The sequence below is a fragment of the Asterias rubens genome, unplaced genomic scaffold (assembly GCF_902459465.1).
Source record: "Asterias rubens unplaced genomic scaffold, eAstRub1.3, whole genome shotgun sequence".
Classification (NCBI taxonomy): Eukaryota; Metazoa; Echinodermata; class Asteroidea; order Forcipulatida; family Asteriidae; genus Asterias; species Asterias rubens.
In genome coordinates this window covers 33,629-52,077 of record NW_022985726.1, presented here as the reverse complement: position 1 = coordinate 52,077, position 18,449 = coordinate 33,629, and the positions used below count along the sequence as shown (strand labels likewise).

Below are 18,449 nucleotides of genomic sequence, written 5' to 3'. Positions count from 1 at the left end.
AACTTTTACACTATAGAACACTGGAAAAAAGATTGGGAAGCTAATTCTTGAACCAAAAAAAAACATTAAATAGTTTGTTATACTACTATTCTGTTTAACCCTTTAAAAAGCAAACTGCTCTCAACCACCCTTCTAGAAGTTTGATGAGTTGTATTTTGAGATTGCATGTTGTTATTGAAAACAGCAGACCGCACATGGAATTGTAAAATGAAGAGACTTTTTGAGCACCTCATTAATTTAATGCACCTTCAGCGAATTTTGCAAATCTTTTTAATTCAATGTAATGAATATTACTAAAAGAAAAACCTTTTAAAACAATTAACGTTTGCTGTAGGCTAGATATCAATGGTGATTTGTAGATCTGTATGGTTTTGCTGGTATCTGCAAATTTAAATGTATTTGATTGGTTTGCCTTACCACTTTCAGTAAGAATTCACTCAATTTAATATCAAGCATTTTCGATTTCGTTTGAAAATGATTGCCCCTTTTGCATCAGCATTCATCTTACAAAATGAGCAATTCAATTACAGCAGTTTAGCATTCATGCTGGTCAAACATCGCTCCTTCAAGTTCATTAGGCTGTAAAGATCATTGTAGTTCACAAAAGCCAACCGCAAGAGGCACGTCAAGCATTCAATTAAATCAAATGTAAATAGGTTGTAGACATTTATCTGAAGAAAAGTAAATGTAGTCTTGGATGTATATAAATAGAAGGAAGTTTGTATTTTCCCAATTTAAAAGGAGATACTCAAGCAAAATAGTTATCAATTACCAATACTAGTTCAAAAGTATATAGATTTGACATGAAGATATTTAAATCGTCTTTCTTGATAGGCAACAATTTGTTATATCGGCTTTGAACAAGAAATGTGGTTTGTTTTTAATTCAATTTGTTTTCTAGATCTTTGGAAATTAGGCTGTTTTTGATGTGAACCAAGTAACACTGTAATGACCCTTAGGGAGTTTTTGAAAGTTTATATTAGTTCATAAAAATTTTCAACGAAATATGACAAATATTTTAAACTAAAATGCTAGATATTATTCAGCTGATTTCTGATATACTACATTGTTATAGAGAGGACTTACTGTTTTTGACCTAATACAGCAATATAATCATATATTATAAAAACTTCAAATGAAGTAAGAAAGTCTTAATGCAATATGGATTTTCACAACAAACATCCGTTGCTGTATTTTGGAAATGTTTGCAACTCAAATAGTATCAGTTTTATTTGTGTTTTAAATCTTCACTTATTAACTGCACCAAAGAGTAGTTTTTAAAAATGCACAAAAATAACATGCTCTGCATGGTCAACAATCCATTCATGAGAACAAGAACTGGGGTTTAAGTACAGAGCTTATCAACAAAACAAGCTGGTTTCGAAGACAACTTAAAAAGTGATGGTCATCCAAGTTTTATAAAAACAGATTTCCCCTATAAAAACCTTCATCCTCAAATGACAATCTGAACATTGTACCTGTAACTAACATCCAATCTAGTAACACTCAGATTAGTTTAGTATTCTCATTCAATGATCAGCATCAACAGTTTACCATTAGTGCAGACCCATCAGCCAGAATCAAATTCATTTTGTTGTTTGTAATTCAGGCTATTTCACAGCCACCATGTGATGAAATAAAAGAATCAGCTCATACCAGTCATGTTAATCTTTCTTGTCATTCTGCCTGCTTATTTCTGTCTCTACTATTCATTCTGACTCTACATCATATGCCTAGGTCTTTTTCAGTGATTCCTCCTCTATACATCCCTCAACCTGGCCAGACTCCTACTCCAAGCCCCCCTCCTCAATCACAACTAGACTAAATCTGGTTCATACTTCCTGTGAATGAAATTAAGATACAATTTGTTAGGTCAAAAATTCGCAATGAATAAGTCACATCAGTTGAACTATAACGCTCAACTCTTGCGAAAAATTCACAGTGAACAGGGCTGTGACGTCAACATTCGTAACGCATTGACATTTGCAGGAAGTCTGAACCGTTCTCCATTGGAGAACCATTGTCAGCACTGCCAGAGTTTGCTCCATTTGATGATGAAGATGAACATCTAACCGACTATGGAAGTTCATCAAGCTAACAGCTCCCTATCCTCAAACCATGGTGCAGAAGGTTTTTACAAGATGTCAAATGTTGTGATTTTCACCTACAACTTGCAGACAACATTGGTACTGTGACGGTCAGTGCATTTGCTATGTGTTTACGAAGTTATGCAACGGCGCGTGCGCGAGCTGGTCGGTGACTTGCACCGATCTACGCATGTGTTGTAGGCGGAGCGAAGGGTTGGCCGTCGTGTGTGCACGCCGTGTGCACACACGAGGCTAATCAGTCTGGTGCAAGATCCCATAGAAGCCACAGGTACGTGTTCTTTGTTTTGTTTACGGGGTGCTCTGTACAATTGCTGTGCGCTACTTTTGCGTGTGGTTGATGCCATAGAGGATCTTGAGCGAGAGAGACTCAAGTGGTTGACTGACGTGTGTACCAGTTAGCCATGAAGGTTGGCAGGGTTAATTGACGTGTGTTCCAGTTACCCGCCGAGAGTCAACTAACGCTGCGTGCGTTGGTTGACTACCGCTGCGTGCGTGATATAGCTGCGTACGTGGGGTATAAGTAAATCTAGCAGAACAGTGCAGGCTGAGGTTGACGAACGTGTGTACCCGTCAAGGCTCGGGTGTACTGGTTGACTAGGCGCGGTGGTGGCGTTATAGTGGTTTTACGGGCACACCTGGTTGAACAGGGACACAGTACATGGTTTACTAAGTGATTTGTTTCTTCATTGTTATCTAATTTAACTAAAAAAAAAAAAAAAACCTGTTTGGGGTGATACAGAAATGATTATATAAAATTTTACACACACTTGGTAGGGTCTAATTTCTTTGACCAATTTACCCACCACATAGAAAGTCTATGAACATGCAGAACATGCAGAGTTAAGCCAGGTGATGAGTACCAAGCTCTGGAGGCAGAGGGCGCTCTTCTCTTGCATCCTACTAGCTTTGACAGATCAAGACCACTAAACCCCACAGCGACAACATAATCAACATTTACTGAGAACAAGGCACATGTATGTATCATGAGGGGAAGAAAGTTACCTAGAATATGAACCGAAAGACTGCCATTACTATCTGTTATACCTCGGTAACAAACTGCGTTTGATTGGTCGAGAACCAATCAGGTGACGCACAACAAAAACGCATGTTACATGGCTCGACTGGCCGGGTAACATGAAAGGTGATGTACACCGGACTTGATCGTTCCCAGCATTGGTCGATTTCCAGCGCTCTGTACGAAACAACCGCGGGTTCGAGGGAATTGTTTCTTGTTTGTCTGCTTATAAAACAATGAATAGTCCATCGTAATAATGTTTGAAGATGACAACAGAACTTTGAAAAGAGGAAGAACAATTAAACAAAGGTATAACAAAACAATTGTTGCCAAGGTGACTGGGGTCCATGGGTTTTGTACACCCGCGAGGGGAATTGGCACCCTCGGCTTCGCCTCGGGTGCCATTTTCTCCCTAGGGTGTACAAAACGCCATGGACCCCGTCACAGCGTGCAACAATTGTATAATGTTATGTATCATCATTGGTAGGTTCAACAAGATTCCAGGACATTTCTCGTTGACAAATTGTTAATTGACAAACTTTACAAAAATAGCTAAATTCCAGTATTTTCACTGACTAAAGAGATATTGGATGAACTGTAGTGCAGGTTATACAACTGTCTCCCCTATCTGGACAAAGAAAGTGCAATCCTCTAATTACTCCTAATGTAAATCAGGAGAGTTAATAATTGAAGAAACTCACCATTGAAGAGTCCATGTCATGTGCAGTCTCCCGGTGTCTATCCGAAGTAACAAGGATATCTCAAATGTTAAAGGACTGTCTGCTAAGGTTGTCCCATCCATTCAACAGGTCATCACTGCCTGTGGAAAGTATAACAGCATCGTACCATAAGATTATTGAAATCAAGTTGAACCAACTTTTGTTATAGTTTTGTGAAGGCTTGGGCTATAAATGAATGACAACTTTATATTCCAGCTTTGAATCAGAAATGCCCAGCTACATGTTATGTAAACACTTGACCTAGTCATGCAAAACTAGATTCTCATTTGCAGAGAGAATGAAAGTAAAAACAACTTTGGAAGATAAAGATTATGAATATACATGAGATTAATGAGCAACAAAAAACAACATCCAACTCAGCTACAGCAGCAATGCTATAAAACATGGTGCAACCAGGCTGGGGGAGACCCTCACCCAGAAACGTTAACCCCCCCCCCCCCCCCCCATAAGGAGAAACATGCACAAGTTGACAGTGTTTGCAGCTGCCTCAACCCCCGCCCCCCCCCCCCCCCCCCCACCACACACAAACAGTACACACGGTTTTAATATTGCTTTGAAATGCAGTTTGGTATTCATTTAAATAATTTTTATTTGTGTGAATATCTTAGATGTTATTTGTAATCAAGACTGTCATAAAGTATGACTCTTAAAATATGGCAAAAGACATCATGCACACAAATCGTTATTCAATAAGCTCCAAAAACTGACGTCAATACCAATGTTAATTTGCATGCCATGTGTGAGATGGCTACACTTGCTTCAAAATCAATGAGAAAAATTACTTCTTTAAAGAATATCAGCTTTAATTAGTTACCTTCTCAGCTCATACAATCCTCCTCGAAAACTCAGGTCTTATAATTCTAGCCTCCTTATTGAGCCCATTTCCAAACATTCATGGGGAGACCGATCTTTTTCATATGCCGCCCCTCGTCTATGGAACAAACTGCCTGCGTTTCTTTGACCCAATTTAAAAAACAACTGAAAACACATCTTTTCAAACAGGCATTTGATTCAATGGTTTAATTATTGTTATTTTTGTTACCTTTTAGGATGTTTTTCTTAAATATTGCATTTGTATTATTGTATTCTATACCACATGTTCTAGATTTCCCTCAACTTAGGTCTACATTTTAATTTTTGTTGTTGTTATTGTATATTATTTTAATTCTATTGTTTGTATTTTAGCGCCATGAGCACTTCTGTGGATTTGAGCGCTTTATAAGTTTTCATTATTATTGTTACTAAATTTGGGTTTTAAGGTAAGTTTTCAACTCTTTTTCTATGACAACTTCACCACTAGCTTTGCTGGCTATAGCCCGAACAACACAGTCCTTGGTGACCTAATTGATTGCCATGAAAATGCCAGGCTACACTTGGTTCCAAATCTATATGGATCTTACTTCTGGAAAGAATATCAGCTTTAATTGGTTACCTGCTCAGGCTAAATTTGTGTATTAAGGTCGGTTTTCAACTCTTTTTCTATGACAACTTCACCACTAGCTTTGCTGGCTATAGCCCGAACGACACAGTCCTTGGTGACCTAATTGATTGCCATGAAAATGCCAGGCTCCACTTGGTTCCAAATCTACATGGATCTTACTTCTGGAAAGAATATCAGCTTTAATTGGTTACCTGCTCAGGCTAAATTTGTGTTTTAAGGTCGGTTTTCAACTCTTTTTCTATGACAATTAACTTCACCACTTGCTTCGCTGGCTACAGCCCGAACGACACAGTCCTTGGTGACCTAATTGATTGCCATAAAAATGCGAGGCTCCACTTGGTTCCAAAATCTATATGGATCTTACTTCTTTATAGAATATCAGCTTTAATTGGTTGCCTGCTCAGGCTAAATTCGTGTTTTAAGGTCGGTTTCAACTCTTTTTCTATGACAATTAACTTCACCACTTGCTTCGCTGGCTACAGCCCGAAAGACACAGTCCTTGGTGACCTAATTGATTGCCATAAAAATGCGAGGCTCCACTTGGTTCAAAAATCTATATGGATCTTACTTCTTTATAGAATATCAGCTTTAATTGGTTGCCTGCTCAGGCTAAATTCGTGTTTTAAGGTCGGTTTTAAACTCTTTTTCTATGACAATTAACTTCACCACTAGCCTTGCTGGCTATTGCCAACAATGACACAGTCACCGTAGTCCTAATTGATTGCCATAGAGTGTGAGGCTCCACTTCTTAAAAGTTTATAGGCTTCAATACTGGTCAACTTTAGACAAACGTAACAGTAACACCCATCTAAAAACGAGGCTGGAGTTGCAATTTTTAAGGTTAGCTTTCAATTGCTTATTTGAAGATGCAATCTAATCAGTGATTCGACTGCAAATTCTCTTCTAGCTTACTGGCTACTAATAACAATAACAACACAGTAATTGGAAACCTAATTGTTTGTGTGAGGCTACAATCGCTTCAAAATAGATGAGAAAACTGTCTTCATTAAACATTTTTAGCCTTTAAGAGACCATTAATTACTGTATGGTCATTGCAAAATGCCCATACATTGCAAACACTGTTCTTTTACTGAATCACATTGTTTCATGAGAAATTTCAACAAAAGTAACCTAAACAGAAAAGATATTTTGATTTTAGAAATTGGGGTGCAAACTTGACACAAAATATAGTGTAAAATATCATATCTACTCATATCCTTAAAGTCACCTGGAAGTGGTATTTTGTCAAAATAAAGCTTTTGTCACTAAAATATGTGTTTTGATGAGTGGAATATGAATAAACAACTAACTAAGGTTTACATAAATTAGTTACCATGTTTTTTACAAATTGGAAAAAAAAGCCCGACCTGAGAGGGCGCTGTTCGTGACGTCAATCGAGGCGCGATGAATCGCATGCAGTGCCAACACAGCATAGTGACGGTTGGCGCAAGCTAAATACATGCCCTCAAAGTTGAAACAATACCTGATTTTGTTCACGTTAGGCAAATGCTCCTTTAGGTTCGTTACATCTTTCAGGTACCTTCTTCGACTTCCCCACTAGCTGGAAAAATTATTGGGATGGCGTCATGTTTTAGAAAAGAACTTTTCTCTTCATGTCAAAATGTGTAGTGTATTCCAGATTCTCGAAGCACGACGGCTTGAAGTGTTTGCCGCACAGCGCTGGAAAAGACTTGGCAAACTGACACCATCTTTAGTTGTTTTGCTGCATCAAGCAGCAATACACCTGGTTGACATCGCCAGAAAAATGCAAGAAAAAAACTTTTTCAAACGTACAAACTCACGTCCAGAACTTGAATGTACTTGCACGTACGTGTGTTCGATGTTCGATCGTGGCAAAGTCTTCCTCGATTGACGTCACAAAAGGGGTAGGCGGAGTCACCCCTCACACAACTTTATTTAATTTGTTAAACATATAAATCGTCAAAAACAATTACTCAAAAATTATTTTATTGTTCAGGAACATATACTCTAGTGTTTGAAGGAGAAAAAAAATCTATTTCCAGGTGCCCTTTAACAACACTGTGTGAATTGTAGTGGGTCAAATGTAACGGCTGTGTGCAGCAACTATAGGCATTTAGGTGCAAGGGGCTTGTGGCAGCCATGGTTTCTGAAGGGTTAAATTAATCACATTGGCTTTAATTAGTTACCTTACTCAAATTTGAATCGTGTTTTAAGGTCTGTTTCAAACTTATTTTGTTAGTTTTATTTTTGCCTTCCTGGCTTCTGACGTCAATAGAAACAAAGTCCTTGGAACCTTAATTGGTCGCTATACGTGAGACCAAACTCACTTCAAATTCAGTGAAGACACTTTATAAGCCTATCAGATTTAATTAGTTACCACGTCAGATTGGGTTCGTGTTTTACGGTCAGCTTTTTACTTGCATGTAAGCGATGCAATCCTGTATCGTGGCAGACAACTACAGATGTACAGCAGATAGATGCAACACTTGAATGGAATTGGGGTTGTAGTTAACTTCTCTCTGTTACAAACTCCAATACAATTATTCTAGTCTTGATTACCTCCACATTGTAGTTTAAAAGTAACTTTGTCTCAGCATGGAGTACTTCTCAATACTGTTACATCTTTCCCTTGCAGTTCATGTTATTTGCTCTTGCCACTTGTTTAAACATTCTCAGCTGATGTTAGAATTTTCTTCTGCAGAAAATAAGGAATTGGACAAATTTTCATATAACCAAGTGGTAACTCATTCGTATGTCATCTGTGTGAGTTACTGCCATGCTGATCCTCAGTGCCACTCAGTCAATTACAACATAGAAGATCATCTGTGTGAGCTCAACAATGCTACCAGGGCTCAGTATCCTGATGACTTCATTACATACTATGGTAGTGTGTACTTTGATGCTGATGTAGAAACACCTCACTTCTCTCTACCTGACCAAGCACTCCCTACACAGCCTGATACAACCACTGGGCCTCAATACAGCAGTTGCCAGGAGCTTCTTGAGGCAGGTCATAATGTGAGTGGTATCTACACAATATTCCCAGCTGGATTCAATGATGGCCTGCAAGTTTACTGCGATATGGACACTGATGGTGAGGGCTGGATTGTCATTCAGAGGCGTCAAGATGGCAGTGTTGATTTCTATCGTAACTGGGTTGACTACCAGAATGGCTTTGGTGACAAATCTGGTGAATTCTGGCTTGGAAATGAGAACCTACGTACCCTGACTGAGTCTGCAGGACCATGGAAGCTGAAGATTGAGATGGCCGAATGGCATGGAGAAGAATCCTTTGCTGAATATGGACACTTTAAGATTGATGGGGACAGTTTTAGACTTGAGATTGGCTCATACAAGGCTAGCAGCACAGCAGAAGATTCACTTCACTACCACAATGGATTGATGTTCAGCACCAAGGACAAGGATAATGATCGGTGGGGCAGTGTTCACTGTGCTGTAGATGCTAAAGGAGGATGGTGGTATAAGTATTGCTATGATACTAACTTAAATGGTATGTATTATCCACATGAATCTACCAGCTCGGATGGCATTAATTGGTTTTATGGGGGGACAGGATACAAATCGGTCAAAACATGTTCAATGAAAATGCGCCTCTAAAACTTTTACATTATAGAACACTGGAACAAAAAAACACATTAAATAGTTTGTTATACTACTATTCTGTTTAACCCTTTAAAATACAACCTGCTCTCAACCACCCTTGTAGAAGTTTGATGAGTTGTATTTTGAGATTGTATGTTGTTATTTAAACAAGCAGACCGCACATGGAACTGTAAAACGAAGAGACTTTTCCACCTCCGTCGTAAGTCCTATCAACAAAGCATGCAAGCCAAGTGAAATTTTGGTTTTGCACCCTCAGCAAGCACAAAGAGTTGATTACTGTAATTTTAACATATAAATTTAACAATCGGTCAAAACATGTTCAATAAAAATGCACCTCTCAAATTAGTAACCAAGCTTTGATAGGAAATTATAAATCAATCTTCAAGGAATTATATCAAAGAAAAAAATCACTCAGAAACAATAATTTAATGTCAGCTTCAAGTTAAACTATAAATCAAAGTAGACATTGATGTTGAATGTTTTAAAAAAAAATTAATATTTTTTATCTTGCACCACACAAGGTAGAAGTGGAATTTAAGGAAAAATTAGGGTTTTTTTTGTGGGGGGTGGGGGGGGGTTCGCACCATGCCAATTTCAGTCACAGTAATTATGCACGTATTGCGTTTTTGTGATTTCATTCGAGATTTTGAACACCTCATTAATTTAATGCACCTTCAGCGAATTTTGCAACTTTTTTACTTCAATGTAATGAATATTACTAAAAGAAAAACCTTTTAAAACAATTAACGTTTGCTGTAGGCTAGATATCAATGGTGATTTGTAGATCTGTGTGGTTTTGCTGGTATCTGCAAATTTAAATGTATTTGATTGCTTTGCCTTACCACTTTCAGTAAGAATTCACTCAATTTAATATCAAGCATCTTCGATTTCGTTTGAAAATGATTGCCCCTTTTGCATCAGCATTCATCTTACAAAATGAGCAATTCAATTACTGCAGTTTAGCATTCATGCTGGTCAAACAACGCTCCTTCAAGTTCATTAGGCTGTACAGATCATTGTAGTTCACAAAAGCCAACAGCAAGAGGCACGTCAAGCATTCAATTAAATCAAATGTAAATAGGTGGTAGAAATTCATCTGAAGAAAAGTACATATAGTCTTGGATGTGTATAAATAGAAGTTCCGTCCTATGGAAGTTTGTATTTTCTCAATTAAAAAGGAGATACTCAAGCAAAATAGTATCAATTACCAATACTAGTTCAAAAGTATATAGATTTGACATGAAGATATTTAAATCGTCTCTCTTAATAGGCAACAATTTGTAACATCGGCTTTGAATAGGAAACGTGGTTTGTTTTTAATTCAATTTGTTTTCTAGATCTTTGGAAATTAGGCTGTTTTTGATGTGAACCAAGTAACACTGTAATGACCCTTGGGAGTTTTTGAAAATTATATTAGGTAAGTCAATAAAAATGTTCAACTAATGACAAATTTTTTAAACTATATGTTAGATATTATTCAGCTGATTTCTGATATACTACATTGTTATTGAAAGGACTTACTGTTTTTGACCTAATACAGCAATATAATCATATATTATAAAAACTTCAAATGAAGTAAGAAAGTCTTAACGCAATATGAATTTTCACAACAAACATCTGTTGCTGTATTTTGGAAATGTTTGCAACTCAAATAGTAAGTTTTATTTGTGTTTTAAGTCTTAACTTTTTAACTGCACCAAATAGTAGTTTAAAAAAACGCACAAAAATAACATGCTGGTAAACCTTATTCAATGCATGCACTGCATGGTCAACAATCCATTCATGAGAACAAGAATTGGGGTTTAAGTACAGAGCTTATATAATGAACAAGCTTGTTTGAAGACAACTCAGTAAAAAAAATGGTGATCATCCAAGTTTTACAACAAAAGATATTCCTCTAAAAACCTTCATCCTCAAATGACAATCTGAACATTGTACCTGTAACTAACATCCAATCTAGTAACACTCAGATTAGTTTAGTATTCTCATTCAATGATCAGCATCAACAGTTTACCATTAGTGCAGACCCATCAGCCAGAATCAAATTCATTTTGTTGTTTGTAATTCAGGCTATTTCACAGCCACCATGTGATAAAATAAAACAATCAGCTCATACCAGTCATGTTAATCTTTCTTGTCATTCTGCCTTCTTATTTCTGTCTCTACTATTCATTCTGACTCTACATCATGCCTCTACAAGACTACCCACAAGATTCCAGTTGTCGGTCATCCTAATAATTTCTCAAAACCAACAGTTCACGGGAACAAACGTGGTGTTTATTTAGAGAATTTGAAGTCTGTGTCTTCCAGCGATGCATCTCTTATAAACTTTTGTGCACTTAATGCTCGTTCGGTCGTTAGCAAAGTGGACGGGTTTATTGATTTCGTTTTGAGCAACAATCTAGATATTGTAGCCATTACTGAAACCTGGATAAAACCAACAGACAACATCACCATCACTGCAATCACACCAAATGGTTACTCCTTTCTCCACTCACCAAGAATAGACAGGGCTGGTGGAGGGGTTGGTATCCTTTTTCGTTCCGGACTTAATGTGACTTTAAAATCTGAAATGACTGTTTACTTATCATTTGAGGCTATTCATGTATCACCTTAAATTCGAAAACGATCCGTCTCCTCAATGTGTACCGTCCACCGAGTAAGCCGAACGTGACTTTTGGTATTTTTCTTCAAGATTTTGAGGGCATGATTAATGATTATCTATTTCTTCCATCTAATATTGTTTTTGTTGGTGATTTTAATATTCATATGGATAATTTAAATGATACCAACGCCATCCGGTTTAAGACCATATTACAATCCTATGGTCTTCATCAGCATGTCTCAGGGTCAACGCACATACATGGGCATTTGCTTGACCTACTCATAACTCGTGAAAACGCTACACTTGTTTCTGGTATTTATCTTCATCCTGGGTTATCTGATCACTTTGCTGCTATGTCTCAATTATCACTTCAGAAACCACAACCCCCTAAAGTTATTATTACAACACGTAACATTAAGTCTATTGATGTTGATGTTTTCCTCAATGATCTGGTTGTGTTACTCTCCGACTTTGATATGACTTCTACCGATCTCGACTCTTGTGTGCAAAATTATGAGGCTATCCTTAGTAGTCTTTTGAACAAGCATGCACCAGCTCGCACTAGATCTGTTCGTTTGAGACCTCATAGTCCTTGGTTTAATGATGCTATACAGACTGCTAGAAAGCTGCGCAGAGTTCATGAGAGAAAATGGAGGCACTCAAGACTTGATATTGATAGACAGTTGTATTGTAATCAAAGACAAAGGGTTAATGAATTAATTAATGTAGCTAAGATTGAATATTACTCCTCTCAAATTACAGATTGTTCAGGAGATCAGAAGAAACTATTTAAAGTTGTTGATGGGCTACTAAATCAAACAAAGGAAAAGCCTGTATTACCCAGTAGTGTATCAGATGCGGTTCTGGCAGATAGTTTTTCTAACTATTTCAGCAACAAAATTGTTAATATTTGTAGTATTTTCCCTGTAGCAACTAGTTCTACTATATAACAGACTAACCATTTACCTGTGTGTGCTCATGTAAGAAAAATTTCCAAGTTTGAATCTGCTACTGTGTCTAAGATTATAAAATTAATAAGTAGTTCTCCTTCTAAATCATGTGAACTGGACCCCATACCTACACATCTTCTTAAAAGGTGTATTAATGTTCTAGCACCTCTTATTACTACTATTGTGAACAAGTCCTTTGAGCAAGGTAATTTTCCAGACAGTCTTAAGACTGCTTACATTCGTCCCCTAATCAAGAAGCCAGGTTTAGATATTGAGACTTTTTCTTACTACAGACCGGTGGCTAATTTGAAGTTTGTTGGCAAGACCATTGAGCGCATAGTCGCCTCCAGATTGAATACTGTTATCTCTGACTCTGGCCTTGCTGATAAATTTCAATCAGCATACAGGTCCAAGCATAGCACTGAATCGGCACTATTGCGGGTGAAAAATGACATTTTATGTGCTATGGATGAAGGCCATGTGACTGCCCTGATTCTGCTTGATTTGAGTGCGGCTTTTGACACTGTGGATCACACTATTTTTTGTCCAAGTCTTAAAATGATCTTTAGGGTGTATATAACAACTGCAGGAAGTTTCATGCTTTTACCAAAGTGCACAATTTGTCCACATATGGGCCTTAGCAGCTGGACTAAAGAGACTTCGTGATATTATTGGATTACAGGGCAATGCCCTTAAATGGTGCCAATCCTATTTGCAAAACAGACCACAGCATGTTCGCATTGGCAATTCCACATCGGACCCAGTTGTTCATGATTTTTCAGTCCCCCAGGGGTCGTTTCTTGGACCGCTGTGATTCACGGTGTACACCTACCCAGTTCATAGCATCATCTGACACAAAAAGAACTATCATGTATATGCTGACGACACTCAGTTGTATTTCTCTTTTAAACCATCCAAACATTTTGCTGATGAGAGCATCAGTCGTATTGAAACATGTGTTGGTGAAATACGTGTTTGGATTGTCAGAACGATCTGAGCAGCTGACTGAGAGTATCAAGATCGTCACATTCAAGAAACTGGTTACGAAATGCTGACACTACCACAAGTACCATGGTTGAAACATTTTAAGTATTTAAAGTCAGAGTAAAAGGGTTTTGGTAAAATAATTTCCTCCATGCTGTCTCATCTTGAGCCATATAATAGCAAACAATAGAAGCAACTTGGTTGCCTGGAAATTGGAACTCAAGGTCGTTATTCCACAGAGGCTTTCAGAGACGTACTGAACAAATGGTGGGATTTTTTAAGCTGAAAAGCCGAGCTGCGTCAAAATTAAGATGAACAATGTGGGTGTGTACATCTCTATTGTAAATGGATTTAATTGTGGGGGAAGCGGTGGTTGAGCTGGAAAGCAGAGCAGCGTCAAAAATAAGACTAGAGCTAAATTGCATTTGTGCGCAAATGCAGAGCTGTTTCGTCAACAAAAATTTCAAATTTCTCAACTGAGTTTTAAATTTGTTGGGTATTCAAAGCAATTTGCCCAATGTGGCATAAATAAAAAAATAATTTGGATTATACCATATTCAGATAGCAATTTATGTGTTAAAGGTGCAAACATTGAAAAAATCATAAAAAATCATGTGACGACGTCATCATGACGTCATTTCGCATTTCATAAGAACTTGTCAATATCCAACAACATACCAAGTTTCAACATGATCGCATAATTACTTAGGGAGTTATATTAGTTCAAAAAGTGCACCTTTAAGGCCGCGTCAGGCGACCCCCGATGACGTCATTGATCTGAAACTTCACACATATGATGGCTGCCTGACAGTTAACGTGTGTGTAAAATTTGAAGTGATTACAATAAACTTCACCACACACATCTTCAAAAAGTCCATTTTGACGAGTTTTCAACCTGCCGCTAGAGGGTGCTGTTGCATTTTTTGCTGTCATTGTTTTTGTTTTTTTAACTGCCCACTCTTGCCAGGCACTAACATCGTTAAAAGCAACTTCATATCTTTTGCCACATTTGACTTAGAGGGCCACTTCCGGTTTCGACCGGAAGTAGAGGTCCTGTGAGGTCACGCACACGAAACAAAATGAAGACCTAATTTATCCCTCCCCAATCCCGCAAACAGAAACCTACGGTCTCTTGTGGCTGATTTAATATAGATTTTCAAATAATTAAATAAAAACCTTCAAGATGACGTCACGTGCCAGGTGATGACGTCATCATGACATCCTTGTTTTAGGATCATCATTGCACCAATGCCGTTCATCACTGCAAGTTTCATTGCAATTGCTCTTTAGGAACTATGCAAAACGCCGCTTAGAACGATTGTGCGTTATCTCAATGGCTCAAATTACTGAAACAGGAAAATAAAAATAATTTAAAAAAACTTTAACAAAAACAAGAGCTGTTTCGCAGCGCGCTACGCTGCGCGAAACAGCTAATGAATAATCTCTATTGTGAATGGAAGCAGGAGGGGGGGGGAAGCTAAAAAGCTAGAGCTTCTTAGCTTTATAAGAAGAATCTCATTAAAAAAATAAGAAGAATACAATGTGGATATCTATGTCTCTATTGTAAATGGATTTAATTGTGGGGGAAGTGGGGGGGGGGATAGCTAAAAAGCTAAAAAGTAGAGCAGTGTCAAAAGTAAGATGAATACCATGTGGGTATGGATATCTATGTCTCTATTGTAAATGGATTTAATTGTGGGGGAAGTGGGGGGGGGGTAGCTAAAAAGCTAAAAAGTAGAGCAGTGTCAAAACTAAGATGAATACAATGTGGGTATCTATATCTCTATTGTGAATGGATTACACGGACTGGTGCTCAATGCGTCATTACCATCTACAATGAGAGTAGCTGCCTGTTTTCAGCCGGTGAAGAGTCAGCCCTCTATTTTTGAGATATTGGTCTGGAAGCAAATCCAAATCAACCAAGACTGAATCTACATGCAATGTATGATGGCTTCTCAAACACAACTCCTGATGCTACATGCAGCTATCACTCTTACACTCATCATTTTGAACATCAATCAAACAACAGCTTCTGATGCAGCTGCCTGTAAGACAAAGATGAAAGAGTTTCTATCTGCAGAAAATAGAAAATTACTTCAACTTTCATATCAATCAAAAGTTACTTGGTCTCATGTCCTCTGTGTGAGTTACTGCCATGCTGATCCTCAGTGCCACTCAGTCAATTACAACATAGAAGATCATCTGTGTGAGCTCAACAATGCTACCAGGGCTCAGTATCCTGATGACTTCATGACACACTATGGTAGTGTGTACTTTGATGCTGATGTAGAAACACCCCGCCTCTCTCTACCTGACCAAGCACTCCCTACACAACCTGATACAGCCATTGGGCCTCAATACAGCAGTTGCCAGGAGCTTCTCGAAGCAGGTCATGTGAGTGGTATCTACACAATATTCCCTGCTGGATTCAATGATGGCCTGCAAGTCTACTGTGACATGGACACTGATGGTGAGGGCTGGATGGTCATTCAGAGGCGACAAGATGGCAGTGTTGATTTCTATCGTAACTGGGTTGACTACCAGAATGGCTTTGGTGACAAACCTGGTGAATTCTGGCTTGGAAATGAGAACCTACGTACCCTGACTGAGTCTGCAGGACCATGGAAGCTGAAGATTGAGATAGTCAGATGGGATGGAGAAGAATCCTTTGCTGAATATGGACACTTCAAGATTGATGGGGACAACTTTATACTTGAGATTGGCTCCTACAAGGCGAGCAGCACAGCAGAAGATGCACTTGAATACCACAATGGAATGATGTTCACCACTAAGGACAAGGATAATGATCTGTGGGGCATGATGAACTGTGCTGTAACTAGAAAAGGAGGATGGTGGTATAATAATTGCTATGATACTAACTTAAATGGTATGTATTATCCATATGAATCTACCAGCCCGGATGGTATTAATTGGTTTTTTAGGGGGACAGGATACAAATCGGTCAAAACATGTTCAATGAAAATGCGCCTCTAAAATTTGTAAACTTTTATAGAGCACTGGAAAAAAGATTGGGAAGCTAATTCTTGAACAAAAAACAACATTAAATAGTTTGTTATACTACTATTCTGTTTAACCCTTTAAAATACAAACTGCTCTCAACCACCCTTCTAGAAGTTTGATGAGTTGTATTTTGAGATTGTACGTTGTTATTTAAAACAGCAGACCGCACATGGAACTGTAAAACGAAGAAACTTTTCCACCTCCGTCGTAAGTCCTATCAACAAAGCATGCAAGCCAAGTGAAATTTTGGTTTTGCACCCTCAGCAAGCACAAAGAGTTGATTACTGTAATTTTAACATATAAATTTAACAATCGGTCAAAACATGTTCAATAAAAATGCACCTCTCAAATTAGTAACCAAGCTTTGATAGGAAATTATAAATCAATCTTCAAGGAATTATATCAAAGAAAAAAATCACTCAGAAACAATAATTTAATGTCAGCTTCAAGTTAAACTATAAATCAAAGTAGACATTGATGTTGAATGTTTTAAAAAATGTAATATTTTTTATCTTGCACCACACAAGGTAGAAGAGGAATTTAAGGAAAAATTAGGGTTTTTTTGTGGGGGGGGGGGGGGGGGTTCGCTCCATGCCAATTTCAGTCACAGTAATTATGCACGTATTGCTTTTTTTTGTGATTTCATTCGAGATTTTGAACACCTCATTAATTTAATGCACCTTCAGCGAATTTTGCAAATCTTTTTACTTCAATGTAATGAATATTACTAAAAAAAAAACCTTTTAAAACAATTAACGTTTGGTGTAGGCTAGATATCAATGGTGATTTGCAGATCTGTGTGGTTTTGCTGGTATCTGTAAATTTAAATGTATTTGATTGCTTTGCCTTACCACTTTCAGTAAGAATTCACTCAATTTAATATCAAGCATCTTCGATTTCGTTTGAAAATGATTGCCCCTTTTGCATCAGCATTCATCTTCCAAAATGAGCAATTCAATTACAGCAGTTTAGCATTCATGCTGGTCAAACAACGCTCCTTCAAGTTCATTAGGCTGTAAAGATCATTGTAGTTCACAAAAGCCAACAGCAAGAGGCACCGCAAGCATTCAATTAAATCAAATGTAAATAGGTTGTAGACGATCATCTGAAGAAAAGTAAATGTAGTCTTGGATGTATATAAATAGAAGGATGTTTGTATTTTCCCAATTAAAAAGGAGATACTCAAGCAAAATAGTTATCAATTACCAATACTAGTTCAAAAGTCTATAGATTTGACATGAAGATATTTAAATCGTCTCTCTTAATAGGCAACAATTTGTTATATCGGCTTTGAACAAGAAATATGGTTTGTTTTTAATTCAATTTGTTTTCTAGATCTTTGGAAATTAGGCTGTTTTTGATGTGAACCAAGTAACACTGTAATGACCCTTAGGGAGTTTTTGAAAGTTTATATTAGTCCATAAAATAAAACTAAATATGACAAATATTTTAAACTATATGTTAGATATTATTCAGCTGATTTCTGATATACTACATTGTTATTGAAAGCTTGAAAACTTACTGTTTTTGACCTAATACAGCAATATAATCATATATTATAAAAACTTCAAATGAAGTAAGAAAGTTGAATTTTCACAACAAACATCCATTGCTGTATTTTGGAAATGTTTGCAACTCATATAGTATACATTTTATTTGTGTTTTAAATCTTAACTTTTTAACTGCACCAAAGAGTAGTTTTTAAAAAATGCACAAAAAAAACATGCTGGTAAACCTTATTCAATGCATGCTCTGCATGGTCAACAATCCATTCATGAAAACAAGAATTTGGGTTTTAGTACAGAGCTTATCAACAAAACAATCTGGTTTGAAGACAACTTAAAAAACAGTGATCATCCAAGTTTTATAAAAATAGATATTCCCCTATAAAAACCTTCATCCTCAAACGACAATCTGAACATTGTACCTGTAACTAACATCCAATCTAGTAACACTCAGATTAGTTTAGTATTCTCATT

General features: G+C 37.3%; 2 protein-coding genes across 2 annotated transcripts; both read left to right on the top strand.

The window, feature by feature from the left end:
• The first annotated feature begins 7,881 nt into the window (after positions 1-7,881).
• On the top strand, positions 7,882-13,520 carry LOC117306420 (ficolin-3-like). The gene is made up of 2 exons (XM_033791000.1): positions 7,882-8,797; positions 13,453-13,520. The coding sequence occupies exons 1-2, from the start codon at positions 7,882-7,884 to the stop codon at positions 13,518-13,520; spliced, it is 984 nt and encodes a 327-aa protein (XP_033646891.1).
• Positions 13,521-15,396: 1,876 nt separating this feature from the next.
• Positions 15,397-17,489, top strand: LOC117306419 (ficolin-2-like). Its single transcript, XM_033790999.1, has 2 exons — positions 15,397-16,372; positions 17,401-17,489. Exons 1-2 carry the CDS (start codon positions 15,397-15,399, stop codon positions 17,487-17,489), a joined length of 1,065 nt encoding a protein of 354 aa, XP_033646890.1.
• The last annotated feature ends 960 nt before the right edge of the window (positions 17,490-18,449 follow it).